This window comes from Pagrus pagrus, assembly GCF_965226575.1.
Source record: "Pagrus pagrus genome assembly, chromosome: 6".
Classification (NCBI taxonomy): Eukaryota; Metazoa; Chordata; class Actinopteri; order Spariformes; family Sparidae; genus Pagrus; species Pagrus pagrus.
This window is the reverse complement of record NC_140190.1, coordinates 33,056,463-33,080,155: the sequence shown is the minus strand read 5'-3', so window position 1 is coordinate 33,080,155 and position 23,693 is coordinate 33,056,463. Positions and strand designations below refer to the sequence as shown.

At 41.4% G+C, this 23,693-nt stretch overlaps 1 protein-coding gene across 5 annotated transcripts in view; it reads left to right on the top strand.

Annotated features, from left to right (window-relative positions):
• The first annotated feature begins 7,218 nt into the window (after positions 1 to 7,218).
• Positions 7,219 to 23,693, top strand: part of LOC311258723 (BTB/POZ domain-containing protein KCTD1-like) — a 39,175-nt gene continuing 22,700 nt past the window's right edge. For 2 of the 5 annotated variants that reach the window (XM_084355267.1, XM_084355268.1), the window contains exons 1-2: positions 17,073 to 19,552; positions 21,956 to 22,149. In XM_084355267.1, the coding sequence (XP_084211393.1) occupies positions 17,933 to 19,552; positions 21,956 to 22,149 (1,814 nt within the window). In that variant the 5' untranslated portion in view covers positions 17,073 to 17,932. Of the gene's footprint in view, positions 7,307 to 13,918; positions 14,027 to 17,072; positions 19,553 to 21,955; positions 22,150 to 23,693 lie in introns of those variants that run through there. The other 3 variants (XM_084355269.1, XM_084355270.1, XM_084355271.1) reach the window with 3 other exon arrangements.

Below are 23,693 nucleotides of genomic sequence, written 5' to 3'. Positions count from 1 at the left end.
GGTTGCCGGACGACGGAGCCAAACCGTCGGAGCCGTAACGCAGCGGACACGAATCCGGTAGAATCTCAGAGCTAACGGAGCTAGGCTAATAAATTACGTGGTATCGGATCGGTGCCTGGACTCCAGTACTCGCCGATACCGATGCCGGCATTTTCGGCAGTATCGGAGGCATTTCCGATACTGGCATCGGAATCGGAACAACTCTAGTTCCGTATTCTTGACAATTAGGAGGTGCACATAAGGGAATTTGTATCTCTCAAAATTGTGAGAGCAGGTTTTGAGATAGTCCTTGTTTCATTTTCTCTCAGTGTTGAGGAAGTGTATCTGAGAAAGTTCTTTTACTGACTTCTGGCAGAAACGCACGCAGGTGATGGCAGCTTGAGCCGCAGCTCCTTATCACCCCGATTTGAGTTATTAAACTAAAAATATGATTTAAATGGATAAAGAAAGAAGGGAAAAAAGGAAACAAAGAAAGACACAACTACTATACCCTCGTATGGAAGGAATTTGCGCTCAGGAACAGCTACACAACCAAAGAAGCAAACAGAAGACAAAACAAACAAACAAATCAGAGACAAAGAACACAAGATGGAAAAACTACTACAAAAATTCACAGATTAAATTACCGTACAGCTAGAAAACTTCAGAAAAGATTTCAAAGACTTTCGAAGAGAAACAAAAGAGTCTCTTTCTGAACTAAGCCAAGATATTAAAGAAATGAAACGAGAACTACAAGACACTGGAGAAAGAATGGGGGAGTTGGAGGAAAGAGTGCGTCAATGCGAAGAAAGAGAGAATGCGTCACAAGAAACAAATAACTTTCTAATGATGAACTTGAAAGAGACAACCAACAAAATGGACTATCAGGATCTACAACGTGAAAGAAGGAGCAGAAGGTGAAGACATGATACACTTTCTGGAAAACCTCTTAAAAGACATCTTGGCACTACAAGTTCAACAAAAAATCAGCGCACCGCGCGGCCCAGCACACAGAGAACCGAGATAGGCAAGCACGCTCAATTATTGTGTGTTTCTCTGACTGGGACACAAGACAACAAGTTCTCAAATCGGCGTGGGAGAAAAGGGAAATACTTTTTCAAAGCACAAGAATCTACTTTGATCAGGATTTTACCACAAAAATACAACAAACAAGAAACCGGACTGTACCCCATCCAAAAACACCTGCAGGAAAACCAGGTAAAATCTCACATCATCTATCCAGCGTAATTAAAGGTGTTTGGAAAAGACCGTATCGACATCTACGAGGACGCCTGTGCTGCAGGGATAGGCATAAAGATCCCCAAATCCTACCAGGCAGACTTGGACGAGAGGCTGCGGGACGCTGACCCGTGGAAGATTCAGTTAACAAAGAGGGAACAGCGGCGAAGACGCGTGGCAGAGTGGGGAGCGCACGGAGAGGTTGGAGAGGACTCAGAAAAACTACCTTAAATAAACTATAGACTGACCCACTAAGACTGGAATACTTAGATGAAGAGACAACAAAAATAACTACCGTTTTTTACAACCTGGACCTTATTTCTAGCATAAAATACGATCATTTACTCACCCAGATAACTTTGGTGTCATTTGGCGTCGTTGGACGAAATTAGATCCAGTGGAGTGCTGCGTATATCCATATAATGCGAGTGATGGGGGCACTGAAGCGCAGCCTCTATGAGCATTATCTGCCGCGAAACTAGTTCATTTCACCAATATTTTGTTATGATACGCTAGTGCTATTCCCCCCTCCCCTCACTCGCATTATATGGATATAGCGGCGCTACACTGGATCTAATTTCGTCCGAACGACTTCAAATGACACCAAAGTTATTTGGGTGAGTAAATGATCATATTTTATGCTAGAAGTAAGGTCCAGGTTGTAAAAAACGGTAGTTCCCCTTTAAGTTTACGCAAAGGATGAGTGGGGGGAAAGAGCAGGCTCTGAGTCTGCCTGGTTTACTACCTTTAATAGGGTTAGATAGCCAAAACTATCTTGAAATATTTCACTAATAAAATTAATGGTTGCAAACTCAAGATCTATACCGTTATACCGTCTCTTGATGAAGCAGGAACTGTGGTTTGAAGGTAAAGGGAAAGGAGCTAGAAGACTAAGCTGCTAATATATTTGATGATGTGTTTTAACAAACACTCAATTATCATGTTAAATGAGGAGTCCCAAAATGTAAGGGACCCAAGGATCCATGTAAATAGAAGCACATGGAAAACCAAACAAAGCTACCCATGGACAGAGGTGGCACAAATGGAAGTCTTTTTACTTTATCTGACCTTTTATTTTTTTCCCTTTCCCTTTTTCTTTCTGTTTTTGTTCTTTTCTTTACAATTACCTTTATTGTTGTGTTCTTGGATTGGGCCTGGCAATATGAAAGGATAAATATAAAGGATTTATTATTTAATAAAACTACAATAAATGACAGGGACAATTAAAGTAACTTCACTCAATGTAAATGGTTTAAATAAGCCTATAAAAAGAAAAAAAAGTGTTATTAAAGATGAAAAGAGAGGGAGGAGATGTTATGTTTCTTCAGGAAACACACCTTTCAGAAGAGGAACACAAGAAATTAGAAAGACTGGCAAACACTCAAGTGTACTCAACATCTTTCCATTCTGCAAGGAGAGGGGTGGCAATATTGATTAAGAACAACATCCCTTTCCAGAGTGAAAAAACTATTGTAGGCAATGAAGGGAGATATATACTGGTTAAAGGAAAAATAGATAATTAAGTATTAACACTAATAAATGGATACAAGCCTCCTGAACAAGGATCTGATCTTATATCCAAAATAATTGACTTAATAACTCTTGAGGCAAAAGGAATAATGGTTATTGGGGGACACTTAAATTTAGTCATGAATTCTAAACTAGATTGCCAACGTAATATAAAACATAAAGCAGAGAAAGCTGCACAAATTTTAAAGAGGGCGGAAACAGAGATTGGTCTCATAGACGTCTGGAGAAAATTGAACCCTAACAAAAAAGATTACACATACTGCTCTACGGTCCACAACAAATACTCAAGATTAGATTACCTCTTTATGTTTAAAACAGATCTAGAAAAAGTCTTTGAATGCCATATTGGTGCAATAGAAATATCAGACCATGCAATGATTTCCATGAAATTAAATCTACAAATCGAAAAAAGATCAGTTTGGAGACTAAATAACTCACTCCTGAATGATGCTGACTTTAAGAATAGGATTAAAAAAACAATATATAGAAATAAATGACAATGGAGAGGTGTCCCCGATCATGGTATGGGAGGGGGCCAAAGCGGTAATACGAGGACAAATAATAATGCTTGCATCACATAAGGTGAAAGAAAAAGAAAAAGAAAAAAAGGAATTACTAGTCTGTTTAAACAAACTTCAAAGTGAACATAAAAAGAAAACAAATAGCCAGACTTTAAATGAAATAAGGCAAAGCAATAATTTTTGCAAAACAAAAATACTATGATAGTGGACCAAAATCACAGAAATTATTAGCATTCCGGCTGAAAAAACAAAGTACAAAAGCAAAGGTACTCAAAATAAAGGACAGGAATGCAGAATTTGTAGTTAAAAGTACAGAAATTGCTAATGCATTTCTTAAATACTATCAACAACTATACACTCCAGAGTCTCAAGATACAGGATAAATGCTGGAAGAATTCAGAGATACTTTGAAAATATAGAATTAGCTGGAGTAACAGAAGATCAAAACACACAACTGATAAAACCAATAACAGAGAAGGAAATACAAGAAACCATAAGAAAAACTAAAAATGAGAAATGCCCAGGTAGTGATGGATATACAAATGAATTTTATAGGGAATTTCAACAAGAAATAATACCACTTCTATGTAAAGTATTCAACTGGGCACTAAATAAAAAAGAATACACTCCCACCTGAAACTCTGCAATCATCACTGTAATTCACAAAGAGGGGAAGGATCCAACTGATTGCGCTGCACTGCACACATCAATTTTAGCAAATAGATTAAAAAAAGTTAGTCCCCTATGTTATAAACCCTGGCCAGACAGGTTTTGTACCTAATAGACACCTGAATGACAACGTAAGAAGAACAATAAATATAATGGAGTACATTTATTAGTTTGCTGCAGATGATAAAGTTTAACAAAGTTAAACCAGGGGCCAGAGTGCCATCTCAGAGACAGTATCCACTCAAGCAACACGCCATTGAAGGGATACAACCCACTATTGAGGGTTTAGTGAAAGCAGGGGTCCTGGTCAAAACCAAGAGCCCCTGCAACACTCCCATTTTTCCTATTAAAAAGCCACACTCCTCTGATTATCTGGTACATGATTTAAGAGCAGTTAACTCCATTGTAGAGGCTGAAACCCCAGTCATCCCTGATCCACACACATTGCTCTCAAACATCCCTCTTGACGCAAAGTGGTACACAGGGATTGATCTATGTTCTGCATTTTTCAATGTGCCACTACATCCAGACTCACGACATCTGTTTGCCGTTACCTACCAAGGTGAGCAGTACACTTACACCCGATTTCCACAGGGTTTTTCTGACAGCTCTTCAATACTCAACAGGGTGTTGACACATGACCTGCAACACCTTCACGTTCCAAGTACTGTATTACAGTATGTGGACAACTTACTTGTTCGCAGCCCATCAAGAGAGCAATGTGAAGAGGACTCTGTCACAGTACTAACTGCCTTGGCAATAGGAGGACAACTTCGAGAATGGCTGCCTGCCTGCTATCAGGGTCTGGCTGCAACCACTTTTGCTTTTCAGAAAGCCTTGTCACTGACAATGGGGCATCCGGTAACCCTGTACACCTCCCACCAATTGCATGCATTACTTACATGTCCGCGGTTCGTATTGACACAAGCCAGGAAAACAGACTATAAGGTTATACTGTCTGCTCCTGAGCTCACCATTCAGTGCTGCAACACTATAAATCCACCAGGATGATGTTGCTGCTGGATGGAACACCTCATGACAGTGTGAACAACACAGAAAAATGTATGCATGCTTGTGAAGATCTACATAATCACTCACTGCCAATCTTACCTTATTTGTTGATGGTTCCTGTTTTCGAGATGAAACAGGTAGTCATGTGGGTTATGGCATTATACAGTTGAAGGATGATGGTATTCATTTCATGACACTACAAACACAGAAAGTTGATCAGCCGTGCCCTGAAATCAAAGTCTAGACCGCTGCAGTGAGTTGGCAGCTGGAAAACAACTCAGTATCTACACTGATTCCACTTACGCTTATGGGGTGTGTCATGTTCATGCTAACATCTGGCAAAAGAGAGGTTTTCAGAGGGCAGACGGTACCCCTGTGGCTCACGGGGAAGCAATTTCTCAGTTGCACAGCAGCAGTGGTCATCATCAAATGCCCAGCCCACCAGAAAACTGACACCCTCATCGCCAAAGGTAACAATCTGGCTGACGAGACAGCCAGGCAGACATTGGTAGGCAACGTCATGGCACCAATATTGCATATACAAGATTGTGAACCCCTCATCAACCTACCATAACTTGTGACAGTCCAAAATAGAGAACCCACGAGTGAGTGTGAAGTGTATTCCCAAAATAACCAAAGACTTGCAATACCTCACTCAAATCCACAAGGTCATATTCCAACAGGTAAAAGGAGCCACTGAGGACCGAGGGGGGGAGGATACATCCAGGAAATCTGGTATATGTCAAGGTGTTCAAAAGAAAGTGGAATCAACGTAGATGTGAAGGCCCCTTTAAGGTCACCTTAGCAACCCAAACAGCATTGAAAGGTGATGGTAAGGATGTTTGGTTTCACCTTAACCACTGCTGCAGAGCACACAATCTAACCAGGCAGAGAGCGGCTCCCGCTGGCCATGCCACCCTGCCGGGACCAGGGAGGCAGCAGGAAGGGGCAGGTAATACCACCCGCAGGTAAACGAGCAAGCCCAGGGACAACCAGACAGGAGGCGATCGCTGCGACTGGCTGCCAGACGCATCCGCAAAGACTCAAAGTGGAGCGGGTCATTGGGTGATAGAGATGACGGGGAGAGCAGTTCTAGTCTTAAACCCAACCCTAGCATTATTGATATAAGATAGGCCAGAAGAGCATGGTTCAGAACAGGAGCAGATTTCAGAACACAGGGCAGTGGGTGCAGAGCAAGAAAGTGGAAGTATCAGCGGAGGAACAGGAAGAGCAAGGCACAGACTCGGAGTCAGCAGAAAGTCAGGATGACCCACCATCTAGCCCCGAGGAAGGGCCAGCACCTCGATAGTCAAGGAAACCTGGAAGCCAGCAAGGGGGTCAGACAAGGATGAAAGGGGACCCTAGGTACAGCAAGCTAGCACTTTTTCTGCAACTAATACTACTGCTACCTATAATGGGGAAAAGTCAGAGGCAGGAAGCTTTAGACAAGAAATTCAGAGCAGAGTAGGAACAGCTAGTTGAGTGTGCTTTAGCTATGGGGTAGTAGCTGCCATGTAAGGACACTTACCTCTAGGAGAGACCCTAACCCTCACCTACATTAAATCAGCTTTGCATGATCAAATACTAACTCTAGGTTCAAATGACACTAAACTGCATGGCTTTCCTATGACCATACATTGCACACGTGAAGGAATGGTGACGGTGGTAATCACTTGTACAGGCAAACAGTGCATCAAAATAGACACTTGGAAAACCATGACCACTAAAGTAGCTCAGAAATGGATAATCCTGAACCCAAAACACCACAGGGAAAATAGAAACATGCATCTGAAGGGTAACCAAAAGGTCAAGCTTGTAACAACAACATGGAAATCTAACATATTTTACCAGTGGTTCCACTGACACAGGTTAGGCCCCTCCCTGGTGTTGAGGAGTGTGAGACTCAAGCTGATTGTTTTGCACAGTGTGTTATGAGAATGGCAGCTGGCCTAGCCACAGTAACAACAGCATAATTTGTCCCGTTAGTTTGGACAGGCATACTGATTCCACCACCAAAGACGACTACCAGGTACCACCCGCCATCCACATAACAAAAGGGATAGTATTTTTTCAACATGTATCGACTGACTGTTTATAATCATATGGATGTAGTTATATTGTGTTGTGATTAAAGATCTGGTCTACGATCTGAGAAAGGTTTGAAAAAAGCATCCCCACCCCCCACACACACCCCTCCCCTCTGTGCTCCTTAACCCCTCCCCTCCGAGCTCATATCACTCTCCCCGCGGAGCCTCCCGCACCACACCCCCTCCCGCAACAAGCAACAAGAGCAACAAGCCGGCAGAAACCAAACACAGCCCAGCTTTGAATGCGGAGTAACGATGTCGGATTCACAGGTAAAGTTATTACAATGCACGCTGAAGCTCACGTAAATCTTGTAAGTCATTACAGTGTCCACAGCTAAGCTCCACAGCCAAGCTAGCGTGACGTCATTAGCATGTTACAGCTACGTTACGCTACGTTACAGCTAGGTAATCAGTTACAACAGCTAAGTTAGCCACTTCTAAAAGTTATTGAGGGCCAAGAGACTAACAGATGCTGCCATCAGCTTTCATCACAACGACTGTTTCCACATTGTGGCTGAAAAATAAACCTGTGTGAGCCTCAGACCAGCTGTGTCCCAGCTGCTGTCTGAGTAGCACCAGACCGCGACACAAACGTGCCTGTAAACCGTAATCTCTTGTTTATGACAGATAAGACACACAAATACACACATCGTAACGCCTATATGATAATCCATCATATTGATTTAGCAAAGGCTTCGTTGAAAACAAACGGACAATCCCGGGAGGAGGGTTAGCAAAACAGTTGAGTAGTGACCGGGCGAGAGGTTGTTATGGAGAAATAAATCCGGACAAATAAAATAAAATTCCGGAAATAAATCCGAAACCCTTCATCCATCCCTTCATTCATCTTACTTGCTGCTTCATTTAGCTGCCACGAGCAAATAAATAGGCTGATTTGGTGTAAACATGATAGCAGTGTTAGCTTGTTGTTAGCTTACAATGCTAGCATAGAGGCTAACGTCTCCGTCGAACAAGTAAACAAGTGTTGACAACACTGCGGAGACAGACACCGTCTAATAACACAGAAAGAAACTAACGGCAGCTTTCACAGTCATCAGCAGCATCGGCATGAAAGTTATCTGTGTCACAACATCCACAATAAAGACGAAGGTTACCTGCTCAACAGAAACGCTGCTGTATCAGCATCGGGTCCATATCTTCACGGACCTTTCGCCACTGTTCAAATGATGACTCGAAGTTTATTCGGGTTTGAGCCCTCTTTGTTTCACATCTCGCTTTGTGTCTTTTCAGTGACAGACTTTCTTTCTTTGACTCTGTCGGTGGGGCAAGCAGAGGCCGCTGAACTGCTCAGGGTAAAACAAACCTCTTGTCCGCTTGTAGTTTCAAATGCGGAAGTGGGTCGGGACCAGACGTGAGCAGGAGCAGGAGAGTGAGCGAGGATTGGATCGGAAAATCGATCCAATAGGAGCCATCTGGGCCGGATGGTTCCTATTGGTCAATTTCTTTTCAGTTTTACAGGCACTAGAGAGAATGGATTTATTTGGTGCCTTTTACTCTTCACATTGTGTAGGTCGTACTATTGGACCATAACCACCATCTAAATGATGTTAATAATAATAACAAATCTTTCAATGAAGACATGGTGAGTGAATGTTTTTTGCTTTGAATCGCGTCACATAATCACTGCCATCCGACTGCGAGAGTCCCCTGGCTCTGCTGCAGGGGATAGACGTTTTTTTTGGGCAGAAATTTGATAAAAAGTCGGTAGGACAGGCAGGATGACAGACCCTTTTCCACATATGGATGCAGTATTTTTTTCCTCATATACAGTCCCCTCCACAACTATTAGAACAGTGAGGCCAATTCCTTTATTGTACACTGAAAACATTTGGGTTTGACATCAAAAGGTGAATATGAGACAAGAGATCAGCATTTTAGCTTTCATTTCCAGGTATTTAAATCTAGATCTGTTACAAAACTTACAACATAGCATCAATTGTAATGGAACACCACATTTTTCTCTTTTACTGGATGAGTGAAGGATCTGTTCAGTTGTCGGGCTGTAAACGCCATCAGACCGACACACCCCCTCCGCGCCTTCGGCTTATCCATTCATACGGACACCGCCATGCCTCCTTTTACATGTCAATTTTTACAAATACAGTAAGAAGTAACTAATGTTGGCTTATTTGTCTTCTGTGGGGATAGAACCAGACCTCCTTGAAAAAACACAAAATGTTGACACTTGTTGCGTTAGGAGAAACTGTATAATCTTGTGAAATGCTGACTACAACCCATTTTGGACATAGTTGTTAATTCGGCAAACGTTATACATAACGATATTTCTTTGTATCCATTTGTTCCATTGATGTAGGTGAATATTTGCATATATAGCAGGGAAGTGAGTGAGATCTGATCACAAGAGGTCACTCAAAAGGCATGTTGCGTTGTTAATGCCAGGTATGAATTGACAGGCTTGAAACAGTCCACTTGTGACTGTTTCACTTTGGATCACTTTGGATGGTAAAACCAAATGTAAACAGCCATTCCCTCTCTCAGAACAAACCCCGAACCCCTTCGCCTAGTATTTATTTATCTATCTCTGCCCTAACATTAGTTTGGGTTAGGGTGAATAATTTCTCAGATTATAACTCAAACCCTACGAACAGAGTCTTTCTTGCACTGTATGTTAACACAGTTATTAGGTGTTGCAAATGAAACAAAACAAAAAAGTAGGCTAATAGTACTCACCAATTAAAGTAGCTTGGTTAAATGATGCTAACTCCCTACACTCACAACATAAAGTAAAAGGCGATGAAAAGGTAGAAGGTAATTGTTAACTGTATGCGGCACCATACTGCTGTGATGTCATCTGTGTTTATGTCGGTAAAATTGAGCTTTGTTGACCTTCGTTAAACTTGTAATTCTGACTTAGATGACTGCAGCATTGCGCTTTTCCGTGTCGGAGGTAGTTTTTTCCCGAGTTCTGAGTGCAGTTAATCGCAGCATAACTCAGCTGATGGACCCCCTGATCAGACATGTGAGCAAATATACTCCAAAAGGGGTTAAATCCCCTGCCCTTTTGCCATTAGACTTGACAATTGCACTCTTTCTTGGAGTTAATTGTATTAAGCCGTCATTATTCGTTTTCAATTAATAGAATCAGGGAAAGTACACAGAAATAGACACATTCTCAAAGCTTGATTTTCCACATTTCTCTCAAGAAATTTGAATAATAAGTTGGAATTATAAGGAGTTTTCAGTTTAAACTGCTAAACAGTTTAAAAGACTGTTGCTTTGCAGCACCCCAGTAGCTCAGTTGGTATTGTGGGTCCCATGTACAGAGGCTATATCCTCACTGTAGTGTCCCATGGTTCAAATCTGACCTGTGGCCCGCTGCTGCATGTAACCCCTCCTCTCTCTCATCTCATTTCCTATCATCTCTCTAAATTGCTCTGATCTAATAAAGCCGCGATAAAGCAAAAAGAAAAGACATTTAAAAAAGTGATTAAAAGTTTATATAGAAGATATCTGCATGTTTACTTTGTTTTCATACAAATTTACTAGTAACTAAAGCAAAATGAATGTTTTTATGGTTGTGTTTAAGCAGTTCAAAGCACATGCTTAATGTGATTGATGGATTGGGATCTTGGTTAAAAGCTTGGTTAAGAACTCTGACCATCCGTTTCATATACAGTACATTTACCTAATTGGCAGTTTTACGATTCACTTACAGCTGGAGAGAAAATTCCAAAAGCTTTGCTTCAAAATGTATGGTTTGTGTTTGGCTGTTAATAACTTCCAGTATAGCTCATACTTCACTTTTAACCTCATCCAACCTCCACTTCCACCTACACTCCCACACTCCTCATCTGATACACACAATCACACACACTTGAGTGCACCAACACTGGTACTGTATGTCTCATATCACTCCAATTAACTAATTATCCTCAGATACACATGTACTCACATGTACACATGCAGATGCACACATCACTACACACATATACTGGTAAAATAGCTTGCTCTAAATTAACTTGCCAGTAAACGTGTACACACACATGCTGTCATCGCCCTCAAGCTTCGTGCAGATCCTCGTCTGTTCCAGCTATTACACCTTGGTGTTAATTTCTTTAGGATTTTGACAAGCCTCCAAGCTAAAGCTTGTTCTTTGTGTAAGTGCTTTTTCTGAACTTCTCCCTATCTCTGCAGATTAGTCAGGGAGCAAATTACCTGCCTGCACAAAAAAGCGCAATCCTACACATTTTGCTGTGCTCGGTGTACAGATCTCCTTTTGAAGACAGGCTATGTTATTTTCCCCAACCCTGCAGCGGTCCTGGCATGCAAATCATCATAAAATTAAATTTGAAAAACTGCACATGTACTCCTGGTGCTCTTATAAGCGTCTGCACAAACTGCATACAAATCAGGCCAGGATCACACACCACAGCAAAGGTCTCCACGTAAAAGGCTGGCTAATTGCTAATTGGGTCGCGAGGTCTGAAGCAGGCTCGGCTAACAAGAATTAAAATGCAGGGGCACTTCATATCTGTGAAGTGTCTCCGGTTTCCTGGTGACATGCCCCAGAGCAGAAACACACTGACAAACACCACTGCCACAGCAGGACTCTGAGATGCTGCTGCTTGTTCAGCTTTGTCTACACAGCTGTTTCATAACATCACAACACGTCAAAGGATTTTCACTTTTCACACTGAAATGGAATGTGCTTACTGTGCATCGATATGCACCAGATGAGGCCCAGGCTTTGGCTTACCTCTTTCCTGTAAGTTTTGACAGTTTGGTCATTTGACTTTACCACATGCTCCATATTGTAAGCTATACTCATGGGTCCGGTACCCATTAATATGGAGCCAGAGTGTTCAATATTAGTCCCCCTCTGGTCAAAATGCGTTTTGTCTCTTGTTTCTACTGTTGGATGTTTGAGCTTCACTGTGTAGATTGATGTATGTGCAGAGTTAACACCAGAAGGCTGTTTTCACATCTCAAAATGTCAATTTTCTCTTTGCTCATTCAGAATCAGATCTCAGTATGGTTCGTAACATCACAAACAATTTGGAAGCCAATCCTGGCCCAGTATTGAGTATACACAAGTGTTAAGTAGAATCTTGAAGTCTCCAGTGCACATACACTGAGAATGAACTTTACAGTGAAGTAGGAGACACCTTGTTAGACATGTAAAATGAAAAATAATTACATATTCATAAATGATAAATCAGGAGTTTTAAATGAGGGAGAAGGACTGGATGTCATTTTAAAAATTGTAACAAGACAGTTTAACTTTTTCTGTGGAAAAACCATATCAGACACACATTGTAATTCAAAGTAGAGCATTTTATTCACATCTTAAAAACATGTATTTTTGTCTTTATATAAATGAAAAAAAATGTGAAATTGTCTTTTATGAGGAATTTTGTTTCAATATTGGAGCATTTATTTCAAAATGCTCTTTGTCAATTATCTGTTGACATTTTCTTATCATATTTCTTCCAAGTATATGTTTATCTAATTACTTTGTAATGTCACATTTTATTTCATGATTTCACTTTTCATAACAGTTGTGCAATTTCAGGCAATCACATGCCCCCTTTCCTGGATTCTGACAGAAAACAGCCCTGCATTAAAACAGTGCAGGGACTATGTTGGTGGCTATATTGTTTAATGTACTGGTGAAAAGATAAAATCACATCAGTTCAGTTTAAGTAACAGATATATTTCAAGACTAATCAGAAGTCAATGTATAGTACTCCCAGAGATGGATTTTACAATTTTCGACAGTCATTTCTGGTGATAGGGTTGCATTGCGCAGTATAGTACATTATAATAAGTCAGTGCCCAACACCCATGGGAAATAGGCTGTCCTCCCATTCGTTTGAGCAAATGCCCACAAACAACATCTGCTCATGTTCAAGTTATAAAGCACTCAAGCAGCAAAGGGGGAAGACAGGTGAAGTTATTATAGTGCGACAAAGTCCACATTGAAAGGATTTCAGGGTGGATAGAGAAGTCATCAAAACATCAGATGTTAACACAGAGACCACTGTTTACTTTCTGTTTCCACTGGTCATTTCCTGTTTATATTAACAGTGATTGTTGCATTTAAGACCACTGTCACTTCCTTATATTAACTAAGTAGCTCACATTGTAACCATGATGACAAAGATTCTGAGTAATTATTTTCAACCCAAACCAGAGTCTTTCCCTAAACCTCACCAAATTTTATTTGTGCCTAAATTTTAACCAAACCTTCACCATAGTGTTGTCTGAACAGAAAACGGTTTTATTTTTGAAATGGCTATATTGTTCTGTCAATTCTGTCAAAAGATCAAAAACCGGCAGGGTACAACAATGCATTTTGCCCTTTAATTTGGAGGACTTGTTGTAAACAGACATGCTGACTTGTTATTCTGGAAGGTTTTTGATTGTTCTTGTTTCAATTCTAATTGGTAATTCTTATGTAATTTACAATAATCTTTATTATCCATGAAGGAAATTAGTTCCCTGTTCATGTTGCACAATGATAATACTGAAATGCATTAGATGATACATCTAATACATTAGACATGCACTTGATCATATTTACGCATATACCTGCTCTCCCAATTCAATAGGCTACTGTCACGATACCTGGGTGCTAATTCAATATGTATTGTGATTCCTGAGACTGTATATCATGAATCATATTTCCAATAATAATGCAAATCACATGCCAGTCTTGCTGAGTTTTATTTCAGCAGCATCACTGCTGACTATACTGCATATAAAATTTGGGAAATGAAATACTTTTTGAAGTATAGTGCTATATGTAGCTGTCTCTGCTCATTAAGCCAGTGCTATAAGAATAACAGATAAAATAGACAATAAAAATAGATCTAATGTGTTTGTGTTTTCCTTTTTTAGATACAGCTCTGCTGAATGGGCTTAGAGAAACTCTTGCAGTAAGGAGCAGCTCTGGAGGATGAGCAACACCACTAGGTGCAGCAGAAGATTGGGAGAGAGGCTGAAGAGGTCGGTGTGTTTGATCCATAATAACGCGACTCAGAAGAAATAAAGTAAAAAAATATTTCGAGGGAATGCAAAAGGAAAACATGATTTGGGTGAAAACAGACCCTTTTACAATGTTAAACACATCAAAGGATAACTTCTCCCATGTGTGTATTTTTCCGGTCTTTTTCCTCACTAGCTATAACATTATAAAAACAGGATTGGTCAATTTCAGTATACTTTTGTAATACATCAACAGGAGGTGGGGGCAACAGACTCTGAGCTCTGAGAGTTTATGGTTGTCTTGACCTACTCACTATCACCTGGTTCCAATGAACCTGTTTACCTATGGAATGTTCCAAACAGGTGTTTTTGGAGCATTCTATAACTTTACCAGTCTTTTGTTGCCCCCCTTTGTTTGTGTTGTTGGCATCAAATTCAGAATGAGTATATATTTACTAAAAGAGTAAAGTTTATCACTATGAACATTAAAGGAGCACTATGTAGTTTTGGGGAAGAAATGTTAAGATCTTCACTGACTGTGTATTTAGTTTGTTTAGATTTTAAAAAATCTTTTCATTTTCATGACTGAATAATCAAACTGACCTTAAACGACAATACAATTTTGTACTGTTTTATTTTATTAACCCTGCCACTTTCTAGCTTCAAACAGCGTTCTGTGGACCTTATTCACCTCTGAGAACAGCTTGTTTATTATTGGTGTCATGATCTCGATTGTAAGTCGGATATTGATGGAAATGACGTCACGATCTCGACCTTGTATATCAAAGGTGGAATCGAGGATTTTACCACGCCCCCCCATCACGTCCAGCAGGCATGCCAAGAGGGGAAAACACACACACATACAGCATGTTGTAGTGCAGCAAGTTAACGTTCCTCCTCTAACCTGAAGCTGCAGCCAATGAAAAGACACAATGGCAACTGCTGATATAAGAGACAACTGAACTCGAACCCCCTCCTGCTTCTCTGAATTCACCAGTGTGGAAATATTTATAGTATAGTTCTCGGTGAGTTATGTCAACAATGTTTGCGTTGTTGACAAGAAAACCGCAGTTTGTAAGCTATGCGTGCGTAGCATATGTGTCCACAGACGACATGAAAAATATGGCAGGACATCTCCTCAGGCATCATAGAGAAGTAGACTTAACTGAGAAAACTACACCGTTAACGCAGGCAACTCTTCCGTCCTCATTTAGAGCTAATCTTCCACAAAATTCAACTCATGCTAAAGAAATAACTAGCACTATGGTATTTGTAGCATCAGACGTGCAACCTTATCTGGTGGTAGAAAACCCTGGATTTAAGCATTTAATTGGCGTACTGGAACCATGTTACGAAATGCCAAGCAGGTCGCATCTTCCCACAAAGGTGTTGTCCTCCATGTGTGATAATGTGAAGGAGAAAGTTATTGGAGGTCTGAGCAGTGCAGATTTAGTGGCTTTAACAAAAGATTGCTAGATCTCCATAGCAACACGGAGCTACGCGACCATCTCAACACACTACAGTAAGTGTGCACTCTTCACATCTGCAGTTAAAAAAAAAGAGTCACTAGATGGCAGGTACCCTCTATGACTTCTCTTCTTCTGTTGACTTTTAGTTCCCAACTGACTGGTGAAACAAGTTATTGTTGCATTTATATTGTTCATAAATTATTTAAATTTGACAATGAGGCCTTAGTGGTACATTGCAAACCAATAATGGAGAAAAAAAAACAAAAAAAAAGATAGCTAATCGAATCAAATTGTGACCTTAAAATCAAAAATCAAAACAAATTGAGGATTTGGAGAATTGTGACACCCCTATTGTTTATCTAGTTATGTAAAAAAATAAAAAGTTTCTGAGTTTGTATTATTACCTCATTAATATTGTCAATATTCAAATTCTGAGTTCAGATTTCTTATCCAAAACTGCATAGTGCCCCTTCAAATATCTTGTCTTTGTATTTTATTCAATTGAATATGTAAAAACATCAAAATTATTACATTGTTTTACCCAGTGTCCCAACTTTTTTGGAATTGGAGTTGTACTTATGAGTGCATCATTGTGTGATAGACTGTAACAGAGTAAATGACATTTAGCATTGCAAGTATGGCAATGTCATTAGAGTATTTGGAGCTGAACTGAACCTGGAAGAAGCGTGTGGTGAAGAGTGGGGGTCTGGCTCTGTTGTTTGTAGAAAACGTAAAGGAAGGGAACAAATTCTCTTTTCAGTGTGTTTTGAGCAGCAATGAGAGCAGTACATGGGGTGCAAACTGTATATCAAGGTCATGTTCGCCCAGGGGAGGAACCAGTGCTCTTAGCTGGGAGCAGACATAGAGCATGATGGGATACTATATAAAGAAGCTGCTAAAATAACTACAAAGGATCAATGTTACTTTCTTCCAGAAGTAGAGCTCAGATTTTAGACCAAAATGTGTCAGTGTACTGTTGGATTGTGACAAGTCTATTACCAATGAGTCTTTCATGTTCTTGATAATGGTGCATGTATTTTGACTGAATTGTATTAACCAATTGCTGATATATATAAAAGTGGGTAAGGTATGTGTGTGTCTGAACAGCGTTAACAAAATCAATTTTGATTAATGTAAATTAGGTGTAGTCTATATTCATCATAAAAAGATAAAGTAGGGCGTGTTAAAGGGCTACTCCAGCAGTTTAGTATTACACTTTAACTTAAGGGGAGTTATGTATTTCGAAACCTTGGCCCTGTTGTTACAGTTGTTGCCTCATCTCGATTATCAATATCCTAAGTAGTCAGCCATGACTTTGGAAATAAATTCTTGCTGGCAGTTCCTCTTGGTAAACTCCAAACTCCTCTCAGTCACGCTTCCACCATGGTCTTCCTGCCACAACTCACCTCTCATAAGATTTTAGAGTGAGACTTCTCCTTGAATGATGAGACTTGTGTTTCTGGTTACTAGAAGGATCTTTCAAATTTCAAATAAATGTCTCTCTCTGTTTGAAATAATTTCCATCATGTTTTCAGACACTTTGATTAACAATCGCAGCCTGTCAGTGACAAAAACAAGCACTTTTATTTGACATAACATTGACAATCAGAGTTGCCCCAAAGGATTACGTTGTAGCCATTGCTGCTGTGTTGTGGCTGACAGCTCAGGCTGAATGTATTCCAAAAAAAGTATGAAACACTTACACACCAAAACATGTAAATAGGATCCAGGTTGAGTTGTGAGACTAAAGCTCTAAAAATGGTTCAGTAAGATTGCAGTCTCAATCTTCTGATAAAGGTTGTGCCATGTTTGAAGCGTCCAGAATCTCTTGCATAAGCAAAATATGTTCTATGATTTGTGTTGTTATTGTAACTGAGTACACACAAGAAGGTGCAGTCATACAAACAAACAGAAGAGCCACTCAACATACAAGCTACATGTGTATACATAATATAACCCTAACCCTAACCCAAGTAAAACAAGATGAAACACAAACTGTGACTAGATTTGTCAAAACGGTAAGTTTATATGTGCAGCGATGTTTTGATTTGAGATTCTCAGAGCAGCAATGACTGTACTGCATGTACTCTTCTTTGTGTCATCTCTTTTGGCTGACAGTTTAAATTATACAGAGCCTACTCAATATATGTATCACTGAACTCTTAAAAGTCTAGATGATGTTTTTGTTTGGCTCGTGATGATACTGGAGGTCACACGCATGCAGTCCTGTTATCCTTCTCATCACTCAGTGTTCAGGCTGCAGGTCCAATATGCAGTCCTACACTGCAGGCTTTTTGATGGGGAGCGTGCTTCCAAAATTACCCTCCCGCTGCGCTCGCTCCCCGTACCTTAAAAAGCGCGTGCATGGCTGAAGGTCACTCAAACACAAAAGGCTTTCAGCGCTGCGGTCCAATATAGCGCATGCGCGCTGCCGGAGGACTGCTTCACAGACCGCAATATGGCGAGAATGCCTGCCAGCGGAGACACGGAGCAGGAGCAGATGAGCTGCCCCGAGAGGAGCAGAGAGGAGGATAATGAGGAGGAAGATGAAGATGAAGATGAGATCCAGGAGGTCCAGATAACCGGTGAGGAGGGGGATGAAGAGTCCGATAGAGATGATGTTGAGCTGGAGTGGGAGTCAGGGAGTACAGTGTTGGACTCCAGCGGTTCCGCCGCGGAGACACAAGCGGTCGTTATTCGGAGTATGGACCGAGGAGAGGAGGATAGAGAGGCGGACCCCTTCAGCGGCAACAACGCAGTTGGGCTTGAGTCTCAAGTGGAGGGAGACCTTCAGCGGTCAGAGCGGAACAGGCTGAGCGAGAACACCCGCCTGGCCACCCGGTACGCAGTGAGGATCTTCAGGGAGTACCTCAGTGAGAAAGCACAAAGTCCAGACTTTGAAAGTCTGGACAAGGAGGCGCTCTGCGCTGTGCTGCGCTCTTTTTACGCGGAGGCGCGCTCCAAAAGTGGACAGTTGTACAGCAAGTCCTCCCTCATCAGCATTCGGAGCTCACTGAACCGGTACCTGAACGAGCCGCCTTACTGTCGCACCTTAGACCTCACCAAAGACCCGGAGCTGCGCAGCGCCAACCTGGCCCTGGCCGCGGTCATACGGAGGCTGGAGGAGCAAGGCGCCGGCCCCGTGGTGCAGAAGCAAGCCATCACGCGCTCCGACCTGCGGAAACTGTATGAGTCCTCCGTGTTCAACACCGACACGCCATTCGGACTGCTCAACAAAGTATGGTTCGAGACCTGTATGTATTTCTGCACCAGGGGCCGGGAGAACCAGCGGGAGCTGGAGGAGGACTCGTTCGGCCTGGCCATTGATGAGGACGGGAGAAAGTTTGTCTATTTTAAAGCTCTCGGACCGTACCACAAGTCCCGCTCCGCCGCCTGGACCAAGAAGCGTCCGGACGCAGATGAGGACACGCTGCCGCGGATGTACGAGACGGGCACGGAGCAGTGTCCGTACGCCAGCTTCGTCCGGTACGTGTCTAAACGGAACCCCCTCTGCAGGGCGTTCTTCCAGCGGCCTCGGGACCACTGCTGCGCGAGTGACGTGACATGGTACGAAAACAAAGCCATCGGTAAGAACCTGTTGGGCACAAGGATGCAGATGTTGTCGCGCGCTGGCAAGCTCTCCAAGACCTATACCAACCACTGCATCGGTGCTGTCTCCATAGCAACGCTCAACAGCATCGTTGGCGCCGCGGGCTCCGTGAAAACAACGACGCTTTACGTTGCCTCGGAAACGGTCATCGGTCACTCGCAGTCCCACCTCCAGCTCGTGATCCCGTACCTCCGCCGGGTAAGCGACGCTGCGGATCTGAAGCTGCAGCGGACGATGACAGTAACGGCAGCCGCAGCAATAAACACATCGGCGGCAACAACAGCGAGTAGAGCCAGCGCTGAGGAGGACACGGGGGCTCCTTATGCCAAGAAGCTGTGCTTGCGCCCCGGGACACGCGCGGAGTCGCCTTTGGAGCAGAGCGAGAGTGAACCGGTGCCAGCTATAGTAAATGAGTCCCATATTCACACAGAGCCCACTGTCCGGTCCCCGGCTGCTTTGCCCGCACAGGTAGCACAGGACATGTGATCGTTTGTCGTCTTCACTAGCTTACATGTTAATAGCTCATGCGTAAAATCCGCCACAGGGAAGGCAAATACAGTCGGTCTAAGCACCAGCACCATGAGTAACAGATAATGGTCATACATACAAACAGAGCCAAGTTATTGGTCACTTTATACCAGCCCATCTTTTAAGGAGGACATAGTCTTTCTAAATTAAAGGAGCACTCTGTAGTTTTGGGGAAGACATTTTAAACGAAGAGGAAAGATGATTTTTTTCCTGCCTAAACAAACAAACTCTCTTTGTTTCATGACTGAATATACTGAATAAACAAACCGACCTTAAAGGACAACACAATTTACACTGTTTTACTTTGTTTATATGTGGCGGACCCTGCCACCTTTCTAGCTTCAAACAGTGTTTTGTGACCTTATTTTCCTCTGAGAACAGCTTGTTTATTCACTTATGGGAAAGAAAATGTTTACGAGTTTGTTTATTACCTAATTAATATTATACAGTAAATATAAAAATTCTTGGTTTGAATTTCTTCTCCAAAACTACACAGTGCCCCTTTGTGTACACAATATATTACAGTGTAGCCCTGCACAATGTTAAAGTGATGGTATTGAAAGAGATGTAATAGCCTGTGTAAACTAATGAAGTTTTGAAAATAATATTCTTTCACCCAGATTAAGTGTTAAGCTACAGTGGAGAATTGACAGCCACGTTTCTTGACCATATTTATTTCCCTATGTGTAAGATTAGGAAACCACTTTTTTGAACAAGGATCTTTTTTTTCCAAACTTTAAAAAGTCATTTAAAAGATGCTATAATCATCTATACATTACATTAAGTACAGTAACTTTAAAGCTGCACTGATAGGTTTTTTGAGGCAGCTGTTTAATATGAAAAATGTTACTTGAAATTACAAACCCACAGAGGATTTTCTTTCATCCATCTTTTAGCTCATTGTTTTAGTTTCATCCCTCAGCCTTCCTTCTTCGATTCACTCTCACAGCTCTCATGAACCTAGTTTCAGCAGGCAGCTCCTCTCAGTGAAAACGCTGTGATAAACCCACTGTACACCTGCTCAGCAGCAAATGACAGACAATGACAGTTAGCTGGTTATCGTAGTGGAGCATTTAGCCAGAGAACCAGGTATTTTTGTTGTTGTTGGAGACAAAACCAGAACTAAAAGGAAAGTGAATATTGGACGCAATTAATCAGATGAACACAAACATGACTCAGAAAAATAGTAATGCGTCTGCGTAATGCGAAAATAGGCAACTGTTTGTTAATATGTTTGCCCCAAAAACTCTATAAAATTTTAATGGCATTTTATCACACATAATAAATGATAAATGGATGGCAGAACCCACCAGTAAATCCCTGGTTGTGCTGGGGGGGGGGGGGGGATCCCACTTAGCTTAGTAGAAAACCATCCTCATTCTGCCAGACTTTTGAAAAATCCAGTCACAGACTTGAAGTCTGACCCCTGAGACTTAGAAGTGAATAGAAGACAATGAAGTACAACTGTACAGGTTTGAAGAGAGCAGTCTGGAACAGAATGAAAGAAAACAGCACAACTGTAAAGAGGAGAGGTGAGTCAGGGGACCTTTGTTCCCAACCTGTCAGGCACCGGCCCCCTACCAGGCGGCATTTTGCTCTTCTGAGCTTACATAGCTTACAAGGCAATGTGTAACGTGGCAGGCTGTCCTTGTATGTATTTGCTTCCTGTCAGATTTCTGGCATTATATAGCTGTCCTGAGGCTATGGTTCTAAATCATCATCACTAAGTAGTCTCAAATGAAATGGACTGCGTTTATACAGCACTTTTCTATCTATAATAATACTAAGAATTATAATTGTTCAATACCATGTACCATGGCACCAGGATATTTTCTGAGATGATTATTGCACCGTGAAAATCTCATACCACTGAATCCCTCTATAAAGCTGCATTCGTTATTTTTTTGGTCACTTGGTGGCAGCAAAACAAGATTAACATATTATCACTTTTTAAAGTTGTTCTTGCAAATGCAGCAAACAGTTGCCTCTTAACACATCCAGCAGACATGAAGCAAGTTAGCATTAATTTGGGGTCATGTCCCCGGCCACCTGATAATTGCAGGACCAATATTCACTCTCTTTTCAGAGCTACAAAGATGGTGGTTGATGATGGAAATCAAAACAGTATTAAGCATTATTTATTGGACAGTTATGTCATGTCTGACTGTCCCTCTGGTGAACTCTGACAACTACACTACTGCTACTATCTTCACTAATAATAATACTACTGCTGTGACTTTTACACTGCTACTATCATCACTGTGTGTGTGTGTGTGTGTGTGTGTGTGTGTGTGTGTGTGTGTGTGTGTCTGTGTGTGTGTGTTTGTTTGTTTTGTATCCCAGGACATTCGTGGCAGCAGCAGTAACAGCAGTATGTCGAGTCAGCTGGTCTCTGTATCTCCTGGGTCTCCTTTGGGCTCCGCTGGCATCCCCACACCAGCCAAGCTCACAAAAACCAACGCACCTGTCCACATCGATGTAGGTGGACACATGTACACCAGTAGCCTGGGAACCCTCACCAAGTACCCCGACTCACGGTGAGAGATACATATCTACTATGAAAAAGCAATCCCTACAACCTTCAACTTCTGATAACACAATGAACACTTAACCTAAAATCAAGATGTTTGGTATGATAGTCAAAGTCATCATGATAGTCGTCCCTTAATTTGCCCATAACCACTAAGAACTGAACACTTCACATAAACTTTATGTTTTCCGCTGTGAGAAGTAATACCCCTCTATAGCACCAAGTGGCAGTAGCCTGTATTTGTCAATGAAAAAGGGAAACTGGAAGACTTGCAACTGTGGATAAATGATAAAGCAATGGTTTTTGACAACTCTAAAGCTAATAAAGCTACTTTTAATCAAAAACATGTTTAAATAAAAGTTACTAGTGAAGAGCCAGAAGCGAAGAATAAGGAGGAACTGCACTAAATGGGTGAAGTCATGGATACAACAGTGACAGGCTCAAGGGGTTTTTCCTTTCTTTTTCTGTTTAGCTTCTCTAGCACTGATTTGCTTAGCTGATCAGCCAATCATACTGTTTTCTGTCACTGATGGATATCGCCACCGATTCTACATGCTCAATTGGCCAAGCTTTGTGATTAATTAATCCAAATTAATCGTGTATGCCAATATTTGCCATAAACATTTCAGAATATTTCAATGCAAATGGATTTTGATAGATGAGTGAATCAATGAATAAATGGACATTCTGAACTTGAAAAGTAGGTGATATTTTAAGATTGTAGTACTCTGATGATTAGAAAATTCCTTACTGCATAAGTTGCACAAAACTGTGATCCTGTCATCAGTTCCATCTGGGTGTTTTTTGAAGTACCACTCCACTGTGTTTTGGTATTTTTATGGTCTTTCCTGACAATGGGCCGGATCTACTAAAGGTTTGCGTGTTTGCACACGCAAAAAAATGTACAAACTGATTTACTAACAGTGCGCAAAAAGGGTTGCGTCTGTCAAAGGTGCAAAATAGCGCGTCTGCATTCAGTTAGTACTTTTGCAGCAATGAATATGCAACACAGGGCGTTTACACACAATTGTGTGTGTTGTGGGTGGAGAAAATGTAAATATATTCATTTAGCACACGCAAAGTGATTTATCAAACCTGAAAGCAATTTTGCTAATAGAAACTGCGTATATATTTAACACGTCTCAAAGGGAGGTGCAAACGGTTTGTACGCGTAATTGCGCACACATGGCTGCGGTTATTGTTGCAAGAAGTAGACGCCGAAACAGTATTGTTTTTGGCAACCTATTTAGATTTAGGTCAGTTTAAGTCAGTTTTAGTTAAAAAAACAAAAAAAGAAGTATAGTCTTTTAACAAATTAATTTAGGTCAATAAGTATTGGAGAGTGCTGTTGGACAGAAAACCTTTTATCTCCATATAAAAGGAAGCAGAAATGTCGTGCATTTTGAACGTCTGACAGACCCACTAACATTTACTTCCGTTCTCGTCTTGTCAACGAAAACTCACACACGTCTCGTCATGTTTTAGTCATCAAAGAGCCACGTTTATCTCGTCACCGTCTTGTTATCGTCATGAAAAAAAGGGGCGTCAACG